This window comes from Falco cherrug, chromosome 6, assembly GCF_023634085.1.
Source record: "Falco cherrug isolate bFalChe1 chromosome 6, bFalChe1.pri, whole genome shotgun sequence".
In the NCBI taxonomy this organism is placed as follows: Eukaryota; Metazoa; Chordata; class Aves; order Falconiformes; family Falconidae; genus Falco; species Falco cherrug.
This window is the reverse complement of record NC_073702.1, coordinates 88916591-88937365: the sequence shown is the minus strand read 5'-3', so window position 1 is coordinate 88937365 and position 20775 is coordinate 88916591. Positions and strand designations below refer to the sequence as shown.

The window sequence follows — 20775 nt, the reverse complement described above, 5'->3', positions numbered from 1 at the left end:
TTTCTTATGCATAAACACAAGAGAGCCGGTGTGCTGCATGAATCTCAATAAAATAACAAAGAGGTGAGTACTCGGGGAGGATGCAGGTCCTGTACAAGCTGTGTTACCTGTTACTCTGTTACCTGCGGTAGCTGCTAGTGCTGGTTTCCCTGGGGGAAGAGCCGCGCCTCACCCACCCCTCCTGCAGCCACCGCAGCCGATCGCTGCTCACAAAAAACATGTACAGAGGCTTTCCAGGCCCCTTCTGCAACAGAAAAGGGCATCTCTGAAGCAACGTAATGAGGTAAGTGGCCAAAAAGTTCCAGCCAACCACAGAATATTGGTACTTGGCTTTAATTAACCTTTAAGCTAAACAGTGATTACCACGTTCTTGTGCAGAGTACATCAGTTCCTCCTGTTCCAGTGAACACGACAAAGCATCTGTATTGCACAAGGTGAAAGCATAGTTAAGCTGTTACCAACAGAAAAGAATTCGCTGGGGTTTGTGGGGGGGTTTGATACTCTCCCCTCTTCTCAGCTTCAAGGGCACATTTTTTTATTGCCAAGTTGCAGGTGGCAATTCATAGATCAGCCCAAGTTCAACAAAAAGGCTCAAGCAGATGGTTACAGCGAGACGGGTCTCACTGGCTCCACCGCTGCCAGGTCCCCACCCAGGGGCATTCAGGGTGATGCCTGAGCAAAGGCTACAGCAGGGCAGGATGGGCGCTACGGTGAGGGGAGGAACTGCCGCCCCTCTGCTACTGCTTGTAAGCCTGACCCGTGGTGGCAGAGGTATTTAACTTTTCAGCTCACAGGTAAGAGGCTACAGCCCCCTCACCCAGGATTTACAGGCCTGCCTTGGCCTCTGCCACACGCCTCCAGCGTGGCAGCCACAGGCTCGAGTGTGTAACAGCACCAGCACGGTAACACAGGAATGACTTTGGGGGGGGGGGGAAACAAGAAAAAAAAACAAAAAACAAAAAACAAAAGAAAAACCACCACCAAACAACTGGTGTAGCCCAAGTTGGTTTTGCAATGCTTTTATTACTGTATATATTAACATTGTTTTGGATAGTATGTAGCAGGCATCTTGACATTTAAGTTCATTTGTGCACTTCTCTGAAGGGAAGATGTTTTACCCTCAATACACCTCCTGGTTCACTTCCTGATCTTAGCGGCACTCACTACTCCTACTGCTCCCGCTCTCAAGGAGGAGCAAGTCACATTATATAATGAATTATACCAACAAGCACATCTCTAATAGAAAGCACATCACTTTATTGTGAAGGTCTCAAGTGGAAGAGTTCAACTTAACCATGACAATACTTTATGTATTACAATTGCCTGTTGATTTATGCAACTATGTTGAAGAAAGCTGTTAGCCAAAGTCACCCCCCCCCAAAAAAAATCAGAGGATATTTGCACCAGTTTTAGTTTATACCTCACAACATACCTAGGCTATATTTTTACTATCACAGGGCGTATTTGCTACTAGGGGAATGTTACATGGTCTTTCAAACATGAGACTATTTACAGAATAGGCTGAACATTTGAGTTTAGATAAAGCTGAACAATTTTACATGTATAGGAAGTGTTATAGGCTAGCTTTCCTGTGGCTTTTAGCTAGACATCAGGCACTAATGATTTGATTAGCTCTGTACAAAGAATCACACTGTCCAAAACCTCTTGGCTGCTGGTTAGTTCCAAATTGTTCAAGATAGCGCCTACTTTGAGCAACAGGCTGTTGCGGGGCCTTGGTGTCCCCGTGTCATCCTTCCGATGCCTCTGTGTAACAAAATAGAAGCTAAGCTGTTGCACTAAGTCAGAAGTACTGGTTAAAAGAGGATGGAATTAACAGTATATAGAAAAGACATAATATACTGGTAGAAAGTTGTACCACCTCAAGGCTACACCGAATTCACTCCTGCTAGGGAAATACTGCTCTCCCCCACTACGCAAAGCTGACAGAAATTCCCTCCGTAGAGTCCTTGAGCAATAAATTAAGTTCCGAGGCTAAGTGAGGGAACTGTTGTACATTCAGAGTGCATTATGCCTCCACCAGCAGTGGCTGGGCCTTCCTGGTACAGCCTACGTGCCTCAAGCACCACGACACCGCGGTCTCTTAAGCCATAGTCACTAGTTTTAGTTGCAGGGAAGGTCTCTGGTTACTAGGGCTGAGCGCTGTGGCTGCACGCAGGGATGTCTGTGCACAATGCGAACCTGATTTCCCCCTTAGCCATACAAAGTAAGACAATATTTATCACCATACAGTTTGATATTACTTCCAATAAGTACAATATTTATTAAACATTTCTTCAGTTTTGTTACATATTGTGCAACAAATTACAATATTCTGCAGCCACAAATTATATGCAGAGTATGAAGAAACTATTAATCAGATAGTGTGATCTTTCCATTTATAATTCTACAAGAAGGAACTAGCAAATCAGATCTTACATATATCTTACTAAATTTTATGCATGGAAAGTGACAGACACTGTTGTGCTGTTTGATACAAAATGGCTAAACTTCATCTTCAGAAGACTAAACCTGACATCTAAACATGCCAATAGAAACATCAAAACAAAAATACATCCTAACCAACCACAGGAAACAGTCTGGTATCAGGAAAAGCAACAAGGATAGCACATTTATAAACCAGCACACAAAGGTTTAAAACAGTTCTGAAAATGAAGTTAGCTGTCTTGAGTCAAGGGAATAAAAAAAGTCAGTATTGACCATTTACAATCTCTGACCTTTGTGGAGACGGTAAGAATCTGTTGTAGTGCAGCTACATACAGTACAATTCAGGCAATTTTTTTTTTTCACTTGGGTTCAGATTGCAAATTCATTGTTGTGAGACAAAAGGGGGGAGGCAAGTTTTAGCAGCAACCTCCACTAGACTGCTTGACTGGAGTGCTCTGAATTTTAACATTGGACTTCTCTGCACCACCAGCTGTCGCTCCCGGACCCATTCGTTTTTTAATCTCGGCAGCCATGGTCATGAAAGACTGTTCTACATTTGTGGCATTCTTTGCACTGGTTTCCAAAAACGGAATTCCAAGAGAATCTGCAAATTCCTGCAAACCGAGAAACAGTGAACAGTGAGCTCATACACCGGTTCATGCCTCACCTCGTTTCCTGGTGTGCTGCTGCATCAGCCATGAGTTCCTAGACCACCCCCCTACTCCCAGACCGCAGCCTGACGGCGACTCGCGCTGCAGGGTGTCATGGAACTGCTCACACCTGCCTTGGCATCCGTGTACCAGGACACTTCCCTGCATTAGAACTTAATCATTACAATCCAGACCAGGCACTCAAGCAAACACATCGATATCAACATACCTTTGCTGTTGTATAGTCTACTACTTTCTTTGTGGTCAGATCACATTTGTTCCCCACCAACAACTTGTTGACGTTTTCACTGGCATAACGGTCTATCTCCTGCAGCCATTGTTTTACATTGTTGAAAGACTCCTAGGAGATAAGAGAACTGTAAGCAAGACCCTTAACCAAGGGGAAAGCTCCGCTCTATTCAGTAACAACCAGGGAAGAATATGAAGCAGCGTACTGATCAGTGCCACTCACAGCCACAACAGAACTCACTCAACAGGACCCTCGGTTGCCTACGACAGGCGAGTCAACACGGCCCGTGGAGCTCCTTCGCCCCTGCTCCAAGCCCCACACAATCAGCCCTGTGCCGCACTCCCCCCCATGATTTCTCCCTGCTCCACATCTTGAATAGTTAAGAACTTCCACCACCTGGGACTCTCTCTCCTCCTCCTGCTGCGGCAGAGATAAGGCACAGCACACAGCTGAAACTAGAAGAATCCCAGGCACTTGCAAAACACCAGGTATCAAGTGCAAACCACATCATTGCAGAGATGCTGGAACGATCTTTGACTGCAGAAATGCAGAACTGATACTCAAGTTCACAACTGAACCCGATTGTTGTTCTCCTATTAATTCAGGAAACTCTACACTTCCTAAGAGTCCCTCAAACATGACAACTGTACCAGTAATCTTCAGAGATTCTTTCACAGAAAACACTGGCTCAGTTGTATCCTGCACACATGCTGGCAATTTTCTGTTTCAAAAGCCAGTTTTATCGTAGACCAAAGTTCAAGTACATTCACAAATCTTTCAACAACTTCCACCAGTAACTCAAACTCCTGCTACCAAAGGCAGGGTGAGAAGTATTCACATAGAACAAGCAACTACATGCCCAGCAAGCTTTAGGTTAAGCCTAAGATACAACTGCTTTAGAGCCAGCAATCCCACTGCTCCTTTTATTTCTGTTTAGGCTCCAACCAGAGACTAAACACATACATTTGGCTTGATAAACCTTAACACAGCCTAACACAGTCACTGTCAACTTAAGAAGTGCCAAGTGGTTAAATTCCTGGTTTTATTTACTTTATCAGCCTAACATATGCCACCTGGAGAAACTCTCCAGGCACAGGTTCAACACTTACCTGATCTGTAACATCATACACAACTATGATGCCATGAGCACCTCTATAGTAACTGGAAGTGATGGTTCGAAACCTCTCCTGTCCTGCCGTGTCCCACTACAAGAAAAGCAACAGGATCAGTTACTGCAACATAGCTGCACCAGTGTTACACGTTAGCTTCCAGAAATACAGCTCAGCTGATCAGCCATCCAACCACAAGCACATCCAAGTTCAGCTACAGAACTGTCTCTTCAAGGTATTTTAACTGAGAAGAATGACACTTCAGTAGGTGCTTTTCAGGAAGCGCTCATTCGTTTGGTTTCAGACAAGTGTAGTCAAGAGATCTCACAGAGGAAAACATTAAGCAGTTTTGACCCACAAAGAAGCCATGGTTCAGTGGTCAGAAGAACAAACACCAGCCAGGGATTGAAAACCTGCTAGGAATAAGGTCAGAGAAACACGGGTCTATAACTTGACCGCTCCTTTCAACCTCCTTGCTACAGGAGCGGCAGCAGAGGTATTTAAAGGCAACATTCCTCTTCAGAGGGTGAAGTGCAACAACTCAAACCAAACCTGGTTCCCTCCTCCTGCCGGGAGAGCTAAGGAGGGACATGACATGCTTGACCTCTCCTCCCATCAGGGCAGGAACAGGAGTTGCCCAAACATTCCTCTCCCTGGAGCCACATCAAGAACAGGGCCAGCCGCGTATTAAAAAAAGTCACTCACAGACAGATTTCAGTAGCAACTGCATTCCTAGCGTGCTGCTCTGGACTCAGGACAGCTACATTAGAGTCTGCAGGCTCAGACTTCTGGCTGTAAACTGGACTCCTGCTCCACAGCACAGCCTGGAATCCCTGAGTCACTGCCTCCCAGTCCTGAGAGCCTTGGCTCGAGCTGGAAGCAGTGGCTGACAAGGATTGTGTGACCTTGCATAGATATTAGATTTCATTACACCAGTCACCCTTTTAGAGTGCTTCAAGATTAGAGGAAAGAACTGCCAAGCCTGCTCCCCTGCTTGCTCCGAGTGAAAGACCAGGAAACACTGCCCAGTGCTAAGGCAGGCCGGCCACTTACAAGTGTTTGTGTCAGTTTTTCCATTCAGGTCAACAAAAGCAGCAGCACTAGACAGCGCAGTCTGCCACAAACAGCTGCTGCAGAAACTGGGCATCTCTGACAACTGTGGGATATTCTTGCACTTACACAAATCCTTGCTAAATACTGCAGAACTACACCAGTTTTGATACGACAGCAGTCCAGCACAGGATTCTACCCTTCTTCAGCTCCCAGCCCATAACCACCTTTTAACTACTTCAGCTTTCTTCTCTTCCCAGGAAAAGAAGGTTCTAACAGGTCATTTCCTCATTCAGGCAGATAGCCTTGACGAGCACCTGTCTTTAAGGGCCAGGTCACAGGAAGTCTTGTAATCTTGTGAAAACTGCCTGGCCTCTTGTAACAGGGAAGATATCGCTTGTATTTTAATGATTAAAGTACAGAGATAATACCAATAGTTATGAATGTAATCCCATGCTTCAACAGATTAAAGTACCCAGGAGTTGAGAAATACTACTTACTATCTGAAGCTTGATTGTTTTCCCATCTAGTTCTATAGTTCTGATTTTGAAGTCCACACCAATCGTGCTGATGTAACTTTCTGTGTACGTGTCATCCTAGGAGAAAGAATGAACGTAAGTCAGGCCAGCTGCACCTCTCCTGCAGTCACCTACTGTGTCACACAACAGGCAGGCTGCCCCAGGCAGAGAGAGGTGGGTGGCTCCCTAGCAAAACCACCTGATGATGCCCGGCGAAGTCCACTAGGTAGCTACATACTTTCACAGAATGCTTACTTCCCCCAAAAACCCACAAAGTTTTTTAAAAAACAGCTCAAACAACAAGATTTGTGTTCCCAAAACCTAGTCAAAAAGCCTCTTTTCTGGAAATCCCACAGCGTCAAGTCCTTTTGAACTACAGTTTTAAAAAGTCTTTCCTCAGGTTGGCAGATTGAAGAGCTACTTAGCATAACCACAATGATCTTAAAATGCCTCAATTTTATTTTCCTTCGGTGATTTTTCATGTGTTACACAGCTGCTACCTACAAGTCAGCAGCTCTGCCTCAGTCACACTCCACACCTGAACTTCAGACCCGCTGCTGGCACTGCTGGTTGCCAGGGCAGTTGAGAGCTACCGCTCGGGCACTTGTGTGAAGTCCCCTGCTCCGCAGCCTGTGCGCGCAGCGGGAGGGGAACGCAGCACTGGTCCAGCAGCTTGCACGGCCCTGGCCACAGCCTCCAGCGAGCCTGAAGGCACACAGGAAGCGCTGGATCAGGCCTTGCTACCTTCAGTGACTGCTGGCTTGCCAGCATGGAGGAAGTTTCTATTCCCAAAGTACCAGTAGGATAGAACTTCATGTAAAATGCACCACAAAAGGCTTTATGAAACCAACAGCTACCACAAAAGCAAGGGATTTCTTTTGGGTTGTGAATGGAAGACACCTTAGATAATACATCTGCCTGAGGGGAACACGTGCAAGCAAGAATAAAGCATTGAGCCTTTCAGAATGACGTGACATTTATTTCCTTCACATTTCAATACTCGAAAGGGTATGTTTGAAAAGCCTGCTGGTGTTTAACCTACAAAAGGAAGAACACAGGTAAGCGAATGCTGTGGTAATACCTTATGTCAGGGTAACATAGCTCAGTTAGAAAGTCAAATTTCTAAAGGAAAAAGCTACTTAGCTGAAGAAACACCAGATAACTGAGCACAAACTTAACGTAGCTGTCAAAAAAGAAAAAGCTGGATTATTCGCAGGAAGCCAAAATTAGTTCCAAGGTATCTGCAAGAGAAGCAGGCTAGACTGATGCAGGAGTGCTGCTCCAGCCCTGGTGTCACTTCCAAACCACTGCCTCCAGTCCTGGGAGCAGAGCAAGTTACGTTTTTCTAGTGTTCATGGTGGCTTTAGTGTCTCCCTGTCCTAACACTGCACCAACAGCAGCTGTAATAGCTTTAACTTGGGTGATGCTATTTGTACGCACCAGACCATCATTCCACATTAATAACATGGAAGAGGCTCCTTCCAGAGGTGCCTAGAGCAACTGTTTAGGCTGTAAAACTGCTGCCATCATCCTGCAGCAGCATCAAACTAGTTTCTAAACTAATGCCCCATATTCTCCCATCCTTCCTCTCCTCCCATGTCAACATAAGGCTGCACTTTGGCAGATGTAGGCAAGGAGTTCACTGGACTCCAGCTTTTTCTACTTAGAACTGTCAAATCCATTTTAACTTTTCCTGTTGACAGGAAAACTACAGCTTCTTGCACCAGACTTCAGCCACAGTGGCCCACCAGCAATTTTAACATTCATTATATACTCATTCACTAAAGAAAGCATAAGGCCTTATTATTCCTAGAGTATCATTTAAATTACTTCTCCCTCTGGCTAAGCAACTGGTAGGCTTTTTGAATGAAGATATCAAACCTCATCTGGCTGAAAATATTCAGATCAAGTAGTAACTGACACATTTGTTTTCTTCATGCCTGAAGGCACACACCCCAGAATTCAAGTACATTCCTCCATCTTCAGTGTTCCATCACTAGTGCAATGATGGAAGTTAAATTAAGATATCTTGTTCTCAAGTAACAGGAAAATGGGAAACTTAACTGGACATGTTCTTTATATTATTTCTGTATTACTCAAATACATTAGCTAGAAACACATGCAGAAGACAGGAGGGTTTTGCAATACTTCAATCATTCCTTGGTATATCAGACCCAGCAGACATCAGTCCTTCCAAGCAGTTCTTGTAGCACAGATGTTCTAGCTAAGTACCAGGTAGCTTTTTTTTTTATGTAAAGTTTTCAAGCATGATCACTTACTGCAAACCTAAGTAGAAGGCAAGATTTCCCAACACCGGAGTCTCCAATCAGAAGTAGCTTGAATAAATAGTCACTGCAGAAGGAAAAAAAAAAGTCACTTAATGAAAAATACTTATTGAGAATCGTGCTCCTTATAGCTAGTATATTATCCTGTTTGACAAGGGTAAATTAATTTACTAGGGAAATTACCTACAACTCCAAGCTTCTCTATCCAGTCTAGACACTCTCACAGTTTACTCAGTAAAAGCAGTAAGGCAGATGCTCTGAACGCAGCATTTTGGGGTAGAACAGTGCTTTCCTAGGAAGTTACCCTGGGGATATTAGCGTGACTATCAGCAAGAGTAACACAGACCTATTTCAGCCCTTTGTGGTCTAGCCAAGATTAAAATCATGCTTCACAATTAAGTCACTCAACCAAACAATGAGGTTTGCGCTTAAGTAACACACAGAGGGCAGTAACAGCCAGCTGTCCACCAGAGCCATTATCTTTGCATCTTCTTTGAAGGCAAAGGCTTGATTCCGCTGCCCGGCTTCACAAGTACCACGTAGCTGGCCAAAAGCAACCAATTCCTTCCTCACTTTAAGTCACCTAAACGTAAGCTCCAGCAGAACCCAACAGCACAATAACACAATTTAAGTATACAACTTGTGAACGCTAAGTTCAGTGGCCTGCTAAAGCAAAATGAACATCCACCCCACGACAGACTAATAGCTGACAGCGACCACACACTCCACTTGCCTTTCAGGAATTACAGCTAAAGCCACTGCCAGAGGAGGATTCATTCATCCTCTACAGGACATCAGGTGCAATATTAGTAATTCTCAAGTCATATCAGAAGAGATGACAATTTTTTTTTGCTTCATGTTGAGTCCTCCCAACACTGAGGGACCAAACTCAGCATCATCAACAACCAACTGACATACTTTAAAGAGTAGCAAAGACTTCACTGTTGACTAAATATCAAGTTTTGTGTTAGTCATAAGACTAATGGGCCAGTTTAATACTAGAGACCACATAGCAAAGAACAAGCAACACAAAGCAAAATAACTTGTGTAAGTGGTGGTTAAGTACTAGATTAACTCATTCTAAGTTCGCAACTCCTCAGCCCCACAGTGCTCAGGATTGCGTCCAGTTCCTATTAACCACAAATTCTAGTCCCACTTAACCAAACTAAGAAAGTACCATGTATGCAAATGCCTGAAATCAGCCTTCCCCACCTATTATTCCCCAACATCGCCACAGACTCTGGCTGGCAGGAATCCAGCCAGGAAACCGCATCCATCCCTAGCGCTAACAGCCAAGCAGATGGTCAACTGCTCCGCTTGTCACTGCTCCCTGCCCAAACACCTGCCATCTTGCCTAGTCCCAGGCTGCAAGAACATGCTCAACTGAAACCTTCACCAGCTCCTGCAGCACTTCTCTCAAGGCTACAGAGAAGTCAGAAGTGGTAAATGTAGCAACTAATAAGCTGATCCTTAAAATGCAACCTTCCCCCACAGCGTAAAGCTAAAAGCACTCAAGGTATTAAAAAAGAAAATCAAGGTCAAAGGATGTCTAGCAGTTTACAGTCACAGAATTGCTATTCCACCTGTCAAGTCACACACTAACAACACAAGGCAAGATGGTTACCAACCCAAACTGTTAGGTGAGATAAGTTACATCACAACCCACATAACAGCTTCAAGATAGCTGAAGCATTTTTGCTGACCAGAAGCATTACCACTGCCCACAGTAACACTGGTGATCACAGACAAGACAGCCTGTTCCTGACACTTGGGCCTCCCCATCAGGTGACACCAAAATCGCTCCTCACAGCCCGGAGCACTGCCTCCCTGTGTGCTTCAGAAGAACAGTTTTACATTTCCTGTGGCTCCACTTGCCAAAACGCCACCACAGCCACACCGATGAGCTAGTGCTTGAGCATGCACAGTTGTGGTTTATCACAAACCACCGCCGCCACCTCACACCCCCACCCACCCCCCGCCCTGTTTTAAGCGTAAGGATCACTGAAAAAGGACTGTATCGACCAGTTTTACTGTTACCCTCAGCTAGGCAGCTCTGCTGCCTCTCCAACACCAACATCACCCAGGAACTGCTGCAAGGGGCTACCCAACAGCAGCTGTAGCAAGAGGCATTTAACCTTCTTACCCCCACCAATAATTTAATTTCCCAAGACTAGTAGTGATACTGTATGTAACCTGGAGAGCAGGGTAAGGTACAACAGCTTTGAGACCTGGTCCACTGTTAAACCTACACCTTCTTCCCCAGGATCATGCATCAACTGAAGTCACAATTGCCTCAGCCTTCAAACAGCTCCTTCCTACTACAGCAGGGAATTTTGGTTTTTCAGTTCTCTGCAAAACCAGAATTTTCAGTGACCCTGAACTTAAATTATCACTTACAGTAAACACTAATACACTTGAAAGTACTAGAGCTTGCAGCATGCCATAATCCCTTAAGAATGGTAACACAGGAATATTGCCACTATATTGTCTTCACTAAAATTAGTAGGAAAATAATTCCTTCCTGGTGTAGGTAAGGCTTCAGCTATGAGTCTTAACGATTCACTTCAGAGCCTCCCCTTGCTTCCAAGGGGAATTCAGGTCCCCCCAGTCCCCAAACTTCAAGTACCTTGTTTTCCTCTGCTACTCTTAGTGCCAAGAACAGCTCCCAACCAGATCTACTCTGCCATTAAACCCTTTCCTGTTCAGAAGCAAACAAGAAGAGTAATAGTTTACACACAGCACTACTGTTAATGCAACAAGAACCCAGAAGCCTTAAACACTGGGTCTGACAGCCTTGTTATTAAGAGCCACCCTCACTTTGGGCTTCAGTATTTCTAGAAGAAAGTGACAGCCCCAAGCTCATATGATTACTTCAGCATCCTGGCTCCCCCCCACCCCCCAAAGTCCAGGCCACTGCCAGCCAGGGAACAGCCTCTACTGAGTTAGCCGTCTCTTGACCCCAGAAATGGGTATTGTGTCACAAAAGCCTAGTTCTGGCACATAAGCTTAGATCTGCACCAATCTAGAGATAGTTTAAACAGGACTTTGCTATTTAGGTTTAAAAAAATTTAAATAATTTTACATTCCAATAACATAGTGCCTTCCTTTCTAGGTCCAGCTGCTTTAGGACCTCTTAAGATACAGCAGGTGACTATATAGGGGCCCTGAGAACCGAATGAGCAGTCTGTAACACATGGTGGGATGCCAGAGACAGCTCTCAGGATACAACAGTTTAAAACAAAAATGAAAACAACCTACAAAATTTCAGAAATCTATTTCTAGACTAAAACTACACTGCTAGAATATTTATGTTAATGGGCTCAGCTGTAGCAGCGTGTCCAACAAGCCATGCAGGTTAATTTTGCCTGTGAGGAGTCACAAAACCATTTCTGAAACCACTGAATTTTGCTCTTCCAACCTGAAGACTTAACTCATCAAATCTTCCAGTTCAGGGATCCTTCATAAAGCAGGGTGAGCTATGCAGCATAGCCTTCTCCATGTTAGAGTGTGAATTCAGATTTATCATTATATAAATAAATGGTGAGAAATAGTGTAAAGTCATACATAGCACCCATAAGAGCACACTAGAAGAATATGTGCAGGAGGGTAGGCAGGTACTGTCAGTAAGAGTGAAGCCTTCTAATCCTCCCCATCAGGAAGAGGATATGGCCACTTTCTCTTGCCAAAGAGATAATGGATAAATACCTCAAGTTTAGTTGCCTCTTGCCAAAAGAAAAAAAAAAAACCACACACCACACCTCCGAAACAGCCCTGTCAAATTTTTGAGCAGTGAGGCAGCATCCTCCTGTTCCATGCATTTTCCATGAAGTAGTCAGCAAGTTCAGCAGAAGACCAGGAAGTCAAGTTTAGGACAGACCTGGCCAAAGCTGTGTAGAACAAGGGACCTGTGGGCCTCTAAGTTACTGTTGTTTGTACAGGTGGGTAACGTGAGGATTTTTAAGTGTCAGGAAATTTTTGTGCCAAACCAAACAAGACTAGGTAGTCATCCTCCCCCAACAAGGAACTGTGGGGATGTGCCTTAATCACTGATGTCAGCCACGAGTTTACTGTAAACAAGTACTCACAGCTGCCTCAAGCCCCGTCTCTGTTCTACCACCCAAGATATTTTGAAGAGGAGCAAGGAGCACTACTAGTCACTCTGATTACACACTGGCTGTGTAGGTAAACAGAACCCAGAAGACATAATGCCACTTTGCATTGCAGACTGCTGTTTAAGCAAGTTAAGAACACAAAACAATTTCAGATTATTCCAGCAGCTCAGAAGCTGTCAATTGTCACCTACTGAACACCGTCATAGAAGACTGAACACCCCACACACCCTGGTATTCCCTAATACTTCTGACGAATGCAAAAAAAACAGATTTACCCCAAAAGCCACTTAATTTCCTCATCTCTCCTTGAAGGAGGCATCGATAACAAGATCCAGCCACTACAGAACATTGATCAAGATTTAATTCCTCATACCACTCAGCTGTTAGTTCACCCACCAGCATGTTTATGCTATTCAGCCTACTACTACACACAAGTTGCAGAAGGGGCAGGAAATGCCGAACCTGACACGATCGAGTCACAACAGTCAATATTGACATTTCGCTCATTTAAACACCATAAGGCAGGGTGGAACACATCCCAGTGCTAGATAGGCAGGTGTTCTAAGAATTTAGCTTCCAAATGCTAGCACTAATCTCATCCATCCCTCTTCAGCCCCTGCACTCAAATGAAAAAGCACACTTAACTAGTTCACTATGCTGTCCCACAGCCCTCAAGCTTCACGGAAACTCTCAGAAGCGCACACACTCCCCTTCAAACCCTTGCACCAGCAGCTTCTAATCCTCTAACTCTAACAGACAAACTGAAGGAGGCAGGACTTTTTATTAATCAATTTTTAACTAGCTATCCCACTGACCTCTGATAGAGTTCTGGCATGCCCAGGATGATTCAGGGCTACAGGCAGCCTGACTTGCAGCTGTGATAAGGAAGCCAGACTGTGTCACATAATAGGCAAGGCACTTCTAAAAGGATAAACAGACATCTGTACCTGTATCTGTTACAGGTAACTAGAAGGAATAATCCCTTAAGTCTTATTCCTGGTTCAACATTTATCCAAGTACACACACTACTGTGACAGATATTTTCTGTCCGTCTCGCCACACCCTTCCCACCACCTAGCCTCATCCTGCAGACAACACTGGCAGGAAGTAGCCATTTAATACGACAAATTAATCTTAAACTGCAGCTTTTCCTCTGGTTGGTTTTTGTTTTGTTTGTTTTTCCCCCCAAAACTCAGCTGTCCTCACCACCAGGAATGAACACTCTTCACAGAGAATGAGTCTCCCTCAAAACATTCTCCCCATCTTCATAGCAGGCTTCAGTATCTCATCGCAGGCAGCTATGCTCTTCATGAGCTTAGAAAGCTGAGAGGCTTCAAGAAAGGAAAAAAAGCCACCCTTCAATCTGTTTCTGCACAGTGCTAGTTGCCTAACGCTTTTCTGGCAGTTTGACACTACAAAACCCACCAGTCTGCAAGGTAAACTCAAGTTGAATGCTGAGAGTCCTTACGACCACAGAAGCACCAACAATTTGTTGGTGCTTCACCCACAGGCTACCTCCAGCTACTGATTTGCCATTTCCCAAAACCACACGAGCAAGCTTGTTATGTCATCTTGCCAAGATGTAACTTGAGTTCCTGGCTGTACCTCTTTGCTTTCACCAACTCCCTTGCACTAGCTGATGACTACTTTGTCTTCTACTCCCATTTGCTCTTCAGGTGATTTTAATGGGCCCAGAGCACTTGCAACCATGCTGCCATAAGCAGGCAGCACAAAAGCCATGACCATGCAAATCAGTAGCCTCAGCTGTGTGGAAAGGCAGGCTTTGAGGACAGAGGTAGCTGAAGTATCATCCATGAACAGAGACAATGGGTATCTAGAGCAGCAGTGTCATACCACACGTGCATTTCAACACCATAACTGCTTCCATTAGAGGGCACAGTGGCCTCATCGGCCCCCACTGGAGTGCCAGCAAAGCCAGCGTCCATGGCAGAATCCTAAGAACACTCTTCAACACTAAACTGTTGAGAGTGCAGCAGCTGGTATTTACAGCGCTTTTTAAACTAATCCCAAGTCTCTCCTCTTATTCGCTCAAAAAGGCCACGAGGTTTGTTGTCCCGACATCCTGGTGGGCCAGCCACTGCTCCTACAGTTGCCAGGATACAGACAACTACTGACCAGAGGGCTCAGCCACCCTTACTGCCCAGCAGCCCAATTAGAGAAAAAGGCCACAGTCACATCACGAGGGACAACGACCCTCAGAAAAAAAACCCTACAAAAACTATGCCATCACCAGGTTTTCTAGGCAAGTACTATTTCAGCTCAAGACAGCCCCAAGAGCATTTCATTATCAAGTCACAGCGTTGCAAAATCTACATAGGCAAGAAGTGTTTTGCAAGAGCCATGTGACACACACATGACTTGCAGCTAAAGTGAAGGGTGGACCTCCGACTACTAAGCTGCCAGCAGCAACCGGCCGGGAAGATCGGCTTTCACAAAGAGCTGGCTTTCCCCGGCACTTGTTGGAGCCCCGCTGCATTTGCGAGGCCCCGGAAAAAACCCCATCGAGCGCGCCCGTGTTTGCGGGGTGCCCGCAGCCGCCGCGGGGAGGGAGCCGGAGCCACGCGGGTCACCGGGCCCGTCGCGCCGGTTCACAGCGGGGACATCATTAAGTTTTCATACCCGCCCTTCCCACCCGCACCCCCCCCACCCCTATACCCGTCTCCCCCCCGCCCCCCGCGGACGGCGGCAGCAGGCCGAACGCCTGCCCTCGGCCCCACGGCCCCCCCGGTGCCCGGCGGCGGGCCGCCGGAAGCCCTCAGCCCTGCAGGCCCGGCCCTTCCCTCCCGCCCCCCACCGCCCGCGGCAGGCCCGGCGGCCTACTCCCCCCCCGCCTGCCCATCGCGGGGCAGCGGAGCCCGCGGCCGCAGCGAGGCCGCCGCCGCGGGCCGCACTCACTATTCGGGATTCATGCTGGACATGTCCGTGGGGCCCGCGGCCCGAGGGACGGCGAGCGCGCTCTGAGGGGGGGCGGTCGCGGCCTGGCACCTCCCGCCGCCGAGGCGGGCGCTCCGCGGATGCAGGCGTCCAACGGCTCCCGCCTCCTTCGCCCGGCGCTCGGCTCGGCCTACCCCTCCGCCGGCGCCCTGCCCGCTCCGCGGCCTCCGCGCTCGCTCCTCAGCCCAAAATGGCTGCCAGAGCCCAACCAGGAAACGGGGCGGCCTCTCGCCGAGCAGCGCTTACATGGCCGGGGGGCGGCGGCGGGGCACGCCGGGAAACCGAGTCCGCCACGGGGCCGACGGGCTGCGCCGCCGCACTGAGGGACTCGCTTTCCCGACGGCCCCTGCGGCGGCTGCGGCGCATGCGCACCGCGCGGCCTTTCTTCCCCCGGCTCCGGCGGCTCGGCGCGGCGGGCGGCGCCGCGGATTGGCTGGGGAGGAGCCGGCTGGGGGTGACGTCGGCGGGCAGACGTGGCAGCCCGGGCCGGGAGGGGCGGGGCTGGGCCGGAGGGGCGGGGGCGGCCGGAGGGGCGGGGGCGGGGCCGGGGCGGGGCGAGCCGCGCCCACCCGCGCCCGGGCCGCCCCTGCCCCGCTGCCCCGCTGCCCCGCCCGGGGCCGGGCGAGGGGGAGACACCCCCGGCCTCGGGGTCCGCGTCCCGAGCGGGCGTTGGGCGCTGCACAGCGGCCCGGGGCCGGGGGGCGGAGGTGCCACCCCGCGGGCGGGGGCCAGGCCTGCGGCGTGGGCAGCGGGCAGGTGGCGGTGGGCAGCCCCCCCGGCTGCTGGCTCTTACCCGCTGCCGGGCGAGGGGTGACGGGAGGGGCTGCAATAACACCGGGACCCGCCGCGGGGCCCGGCAGCGCGGCAGCACCCGAACCAGAGCGGGGCGGCGCTGGGAGTCGCGACCTTCCTTCTCCACCTGCATGAACAGGCAACAGCCCTTTTGCGTGCTGTCCCCCACCTTTTACCGCTGCAAGCAGCCATTAGTCGCGGTTCGTAACGTTCTCTGGGCACAGGAGATATGACCGCGCTCATTTTACTGCGGGGAAGCCACGGAGAGGTTGTAACACGCCGGGGACCTCGGTGCAAGCAACTTGTTAAAGCTAATTTCAGTTTTCTGGGCAACCGCTAAAATTCTTATGGAGTACCAAGTTGTATTGCTGGCAGTTTTAGTCGCTTTATGCTTTTGGATTTATTCCTAGCAAAGTCCTAGTCTTTTCAGCACCCTCGGAAAGCGCGCATTGCTGCAACGCTATCCATCATTCCAGGCTCATCATTCCAGGCTCGAACGCTGCTAAACCTTACAAGTCTTAACAGCTACTCGTAATCAGCTCGGGAATTTAAATCCCCACTAAACACATATTATCCGTTGTTATTTCATTACAAAGGGCATGGTATAATACATCGACCAAAGTTTATCTTCCAACTGGCTCAAAGGACAGGAGAAACAATCTGCAAATTGATGGCAGCCATCGAGACGCTAATCTGGTCGCGTGCTGACTTCCACCCAGCTGCAAGTGGCCAGCCACGTAAACACACCGAGGCACTACCCAAATAACCGACCCAACAGGAGTCTTCCCGTCGGACAGACACAGAATGGAGCTGAATCCCTGAGGAACTGAAATTGCAGTTTTGTTCTTCCCCTCCCCCCGCCAAGAAGATCATGAAAAGTCACTTGTGCTCCACACATCTCCGTGGTTTTAATATAGTTATCTTCGACTCCTTCAAAAAAGTCAAATAACTGTGCTGCCTATAAGTGAAAATACTGAGCACTGTTTTAAAAAGGTTTTAGGTTTCCTTTGCCTTCTTACATTGCTCATTAGGTAACATAATCTACAGATGAACGTACCCATAAATTACTGTATGCACTGCTGCCGCGGTGGCCATCACTAAAGATTCTACTTCCCTTTCCCTGTTACTTTCCCTGTTACTTCCCTGTTGTGAAAGAACACCCATTTTGTTTGATGTTTGCTATCAGAAATCCAGTGAATCCTTTGAAACTCTCTCCTCTCTCGTACGACATGACTCTTGAGATGCGCTGTGGAAGGTGACCAGATGTGCAGGAATATCCCGGATGGCAAACTTCATTTAGCAGGCAGCACGTTACTCTCTGCTGAACGCAAAAAATCATTTTTGCGGGGACATCTTTAACATTTGTACTCTTACTTTTCCTTTCCCCAGTGAAACAAAAAACTCCAACCCCCCCAATTCCTTATTCTGTTGGGAGCAGTAATGCTTACAGGCCACAGCTCTGCCACGCATGGCTCTGTGTAAATGCATCCAGCAGAGCCAGAGCAGATGCAGCAACAAGCCGACACCAGCACTAGCTAACTACAAAAGCCACAGATTTATTTCTGAAGTAGGGCACAGGTTAATAAGAGTGTGAGGTGCTGTTTCACCTCAAAGAAATAATAGCTTCCGTGCCTGAGAAGAGCGTACTTAGTCTGTGTGACTGAACCAGCAGCATGGCAGGCGTAGCAACCCATGGCTCCAGGCAGGGTGTAAGGGCAGCGCGAGAAATGGGTCTACTTCAGCTCTGCGGGGAGGCGCGGGGAGGGCTTTCCCCTGCCCGCGTTGCACGCTGAAGTCATCTGTTGCTGTGATGTCACCTGCAGCTGAGTGTCTGCACGTGTACACACATAACTGGATGAACAGGCTCGGGACCGCTTGCCTGGTTTCTAGCTGGGATCAGAGTGATGATTTATAAACTGTGTATCGCATTCTGTCCTGTTCCTCCTCCTGCCTGAAGTGGGTGTTAATAGTTTTGAACACCACCGAACCGCTGGATGGTCAGAGAGGCCTTGCTTGTCTCTCGCTAACAGGAGTGTCATGCAAGGAGCAGTATCGGGTGCCAGTTAGGGAAACATTATTCATATGCCTTCAGGGCTGAATTCTGCCTGTGCCAACAGAGGCACACGATAGATTTTATCCTGTTGGTGGAATCCACTGCAGAATTTCCTTTGGCTTGGGCTACACCGCTCTATCAGAGCAGCCTAGAAAAAGCTGTGAGCACAGATTACCTTGAACGGTAATCACCTTCCCCAGTCCTGTCCACCCCAGGGCAGCATCCTGACCAGCTAACGTGTTTTTGAGGTTGAACTCTGCTGGCTTCTGGTTCCACTCAGGTGACCTGCCATCCCCTGGCTTCTATCTCTCTCCTCCCTAGGCCACAGAAGGTGTGTTTGCCAGAGGGAGGCTCTGGGAAACAAGGGAACAGGAGGACAGGAGGTGGGAGGGAGAGAGAAAGCAGGCTGCAGTGGCTGCAGGCAGGTGTAAGAGGGGAGAGAAAGGAGGAAAACCAGCACAAACGACGGAGGAGGAATGTTACAGTTGCATGACCTCAGGTTTTGCACTGCAGTATGGAGCACACATGCCTGCTCTGCCATGGGGCTGTCAGTGGGACTGAGGATATCGCCCGTGTAGATTGCAGCCTGCAGAAAGCAGCAAGCTGCACAGGACGCGTTCTACCTTCCTCTTCTGCCCTTATTTCAAATGAAAGGGTCAATACTTTTTAGCTATATAACCACGCCACACAGTCACAGAGCACAGGAAGGTCTCAGGTCTGCTCTCTACCACCGTACCACAGTTTTTACCCTGAAAAATGTCTGTCTTTCCCCTGTGTAACAGTTCTTGAACCAAAAGTAGGGAGAATCAGGCTTCTGACTCAGTACTGCCTCCCCGTAAAGCTGTCATGCTAGCACAGCAGTGTTCAGATATCATTTGGCCCCTGCTGGTGTCCTTTTCCCTAGACTATGCAAAAAATCAGAAAAAAAGAATTTTTGTATTTATTTCCCCTCCTGCCTTCCTCTACTTTTCATTTTCCCTCCCCCTTCTCAGTGTCTGATCCATGTAGTGGGAAGCTCACAGGCTAATATATACACAGCAGCCATGCGGAGAAGGTCAGGTACCAGCAATGCACAGCAGCGAGCGGAGACATTGCAACTGAGTGTTTTGATACCAGGAGTGCTGGGGAACAAACACTGATTTTAGCTTATGAGTAGCAGCACGTATCTCTCGCATTGCTCACAGTCCTCCCATGTCTTTAATCTCTCTGCAGGACTTGCCAGCTACCAATGTTTTCCTGACAATATAACCAGTCCATTTCCGATGTGCTGGCAGCACACCTAAAATGGTGTTAGCAAATTCTTCTCCTTACTAATTCGTGATTTAGGAAGTAAAGGGCAAGGGAGAAGTAAATTGCCGATGGACCTGTGGTACCACTGGGTGGGACAGAACAAATGAACTCATACTCAGGTTTAGTCTGATGTCAGAAGAGCAGACATGGAGAGGAAAATGGTATTCTGGAACCCGTTATAAAAGCTGGTCTGCTATCATGCATGGCTTCTTACAGGAGGGAGGTAGCCAGATGGTACAATGGAACTTACTGGTCTGCAAATCACCAGGAAACAGCTGATGTCCAGCTCTACATCTCGGTTTTGCCTCACAAATGGCCTGTGCTTTCGCATCTTACAGTGAGGGGAATGGAGTCAGAGGTTTCACATTGATTCCAATCACAGGCAGCAGCCAAGCAGACACAGGCAGGGGAAATGTTGAGTGCACTTGGCGGATGTGAAGGGATAGCAGGATGCTCGGAGAGCTCTGGTGAGGTAAACCTCTTTTGGGAAACTCCCAGAAGGAGATCCGGCACCTTGTTCCGGCTCCTTTCTTCAGAATCCAGGCCTAGCTTGCTTCAGTACTGTCGTGAGCATATGGGAGCTTTTTGTAGCAACTGTCACCAAATTTGAAGTAGAAAATTATTTTGAGCAGGACACGAAACACTAAGCTGGCTACCTATAAACTTTGATATTTTGCTTTACTTTTTACTTTACACTGTTGCCACGGTTCAGATCTTGATTTCCTAACCTTTTGCAAAACCGACAGTACCACGTGTTGTATTGCATGAGTAGCCATGGAGGAAGCAGAGGGGTTTGCTAGTTGGGGCTTTTGTTACATAAGCCTAGTGGAAGCAGTGTAACGTTGCAAGCTTAGGACAGTAACTGGATGCAATTGATAAAAAATAAGGTTGCAAGAGGCACCAAGAGATGATCTAGTCGGTTCCTCTGCTTCAGCTGCATCTATTTCAATCCCAATAGTGATATTCTTGAGAATGTCCAGAAATAACAATTCCACTGTTCCCACAGGCCATTTATGAAAGCACCCACAAGAAAGGTAAAAAAAGCTCAGTGGTAAAACGATTCCAAGGATAAATTAAGCAGCTTAGGCTTTTACTTAAGGTTGCTGGTGAATTCAGTACACTTTACTTCGTCTGTTATATCCTGGGCATCTTTTTAATCATAATCTTCAGTGCCACAAGAGATAAAGAAGATAGAGCTCAGGCTAATATGCTGAGCTTCTGTGTCTCTGTGCCAGCTGAGGATCTGGCCTGTTTGTTGTTTTCATA

At 47.7% G+C, this 20775-nt stretch overlaps 1 protein-coding gene across 1 annotated transcript; it reads right to left on the bottom strand.

The window, feature by feature from the left end:
* Positions 1 to 1003: 1003 nt before the first annotated feature.
* Positions 1004 to 15594, bottom strand: RAB1A (RAB1A, member RAS oncogene family). Its single transcript, XM_055713690.1, has 6 exons — positions 15336 to 15594; positions 8302 to 8374; positions 6005 to 6100; positions 4455 to 4550; positions 3325 to 3456; positions 1004 to 3059 (listed from the first exon to the last, which is right to left on the bottom strand). The coding sequence occupies exons 1-6, from the start codon at positions 15356 to 15358 to the stop codon at positions 2862 to 2864; spliced, it is 618 nt and encodes a 205-aa protein (XP_055569665.1). The 5' UTR covers positions 15359 to 15594; the 3' UTR covers positions 1004 to 2861.
* Positions 15595 to 20775: the final 5181 nt, after the last annotated feature.

Excerpts from the sequence above, each read along its gene's own strand:
- RAB1A (XM_055713690.1), bottom strand. The coding sequence starts at position 15,358 with ATGTCCAGCATGAATCCCGAATA. Across the intron at positions 8,375-15,335 it reads TCCAGCATGAATCCCGAATA|TGACTATTTATTCAAGCTAC; the intron begins GTGAGTGCGGCC and ends TTCCTTCTGCAG. Across the intron at positions 3,457-4,454 it reads TGTATGATGTTACAGATCAG|GAGTCTTTCAACAATGTAAA; the intron begins GTAAGTGTTGAA and ends CTTATCTCCTAG.